Raw genomic sequence first — 1,259 nt, 5'->3', positions numbered from 1 at the left:
CATTGCCTGACCTGGACTTTCTTGCTTCTTCCCTACCAGCTGGAGAGAAAGGCCAAGCGGACCACAGCTGTACAGCCCCTCAGGTTACCTAGCAGCAAGGTCCAGGTGAAGCCAGGGCAAGTGTGCAGTGTGGCCGGCTGGGGTCGTGTCTCAACGGGCACTTTAGCAACCACACTGCAGGAAGTGTTGCTGACAGTGCAGAAGGACTGGGAGTGTGAACGTCTCTTCCATGCCAATTACAGCAAAGCCACTGAGATTTGTGTGGGGGATCCAAAGACGACAAAGACCGGTTTCAAGGTTGGATTTCCAGCCCCTACCCAGAAAGACCACAGGGAGAGAGGAACTTGAGGGAGTTCTGGGGTATGGCAGTGGCCAGATCCTTATGCTCTCAGTGCAGAGCTTGGGCAGCCTGTGTCCACTCCTTGGGTGGACTGGGGTGGCTGGAGGGGAGGGATTTGTCATCCCACAGTCACTTATCACAGAAGTGTCCGTGAGAATTGCAGAGAAAGGCTTGGTCTGGGAAGAGCCAGAAAGCACAACCAGGGCCATGCTGGAGACCTAGGACTCAGGGAGGTGACAAGGCCTGCCTGGCACTGACGTCTCACAAAATCCGTAACAGAGACCAACCATCCTAGAGAAGGCCAGCTCAGTCTTTCCTCTCTCTGTTCACAGGGGGACTCCGGGGGGCCCCTCGTGTGTAAGCGTGTGGCCCAAGGTATTTTCTCCCATGGACGCATAAACGGGACACCTCCAGGAGTCTACATGAAGGTCTCACACTTCCTGCCCTGGATAAAGAGAACAATGAAATGCCTCTAACAGCAGGCATGAGACTAACCTTCCTCTGGGCCTGACCATCTCTGGGACAGAGGCAAGAATCCCCAAGGGGTGGGCGGTCGGGGTTGCAGGACTGTAATAAATGGATCTCTAGCATAAATATGACTGAAGTCTTATTTATTCACTGAACCATCTTCAATATGCCACAACACTGCTCCAGGCAGCCATCTGCTGACAGTTCTGGCTTTTGTTTCTTCCTTTCTCCCCCAGCCCTCCTTCCTCCCTAAACTCCATGCTGTACAGTTTTTTCAGCAATTTCTCAATCACATGTCTTTGATACTGAACCCTCTGTCAGAGCTGGTTTGAACTCCATTATAAACAATCTTCACCCCCCCCTCCCCTCACAAAAAATAAATAAATAAACCTCTCTGGACCTTAGGAATTTCTTACCATCCCTAAACCAACCACCTACTCCCCTAACAACG

The 1,259-nt window shown here is 51.9% G+C and overlaps 1 protein-coding gene across 1 annotated transcript in view; it reads left to right on the top strand.

Annotated features, from left to right (window-relative positions):
- GZMH (granzyme H (cathepsin G-like 2, protein h-CCPX)) overlaps window positions 1–939 on the top strand; it is a 6,725-nt gene extending 5,786 nt beyond the window's left edge. The window contains exons 3-4 of the mRNA XM_011971024.1: window positions 40–297; window positions 673–939. Coding sequence (XP_011826414.1) covers window positions 40–297; window positions 673–816 — 402 coding nt within the window. The 3' untranslated portion in view covers window positions 817–939. The remainder of the gene's footprint in view (window positions 1–39; window positions 298–672) is intronic.
- Window positions 940–1,259: the final 320 nt, after the last annotated feature.

This window comes from Mandrillus leucophaeus, unplaced genomic scaffold, assembly GCF_000951045.1.
Source record: "Mandrillus leucophaeus isolate KB7577 unplaced genomic scaffold, Mleu.le_1.0 Scaffold980, whole genome shotgun sequence".
Taxonomy (NCBI): domain Eukaryota; kingdom Metazoa; phylum Chordata; class Mammalia; order Primates; family Cercopithecidae; genus Mandrillus; species Mandrillus leucophaeus.
The sequence above is the reverse complement of the archived record's forward strand: the minus strand, read 5'-3'. Positions and strand labels throughout refer to the sequence as shown.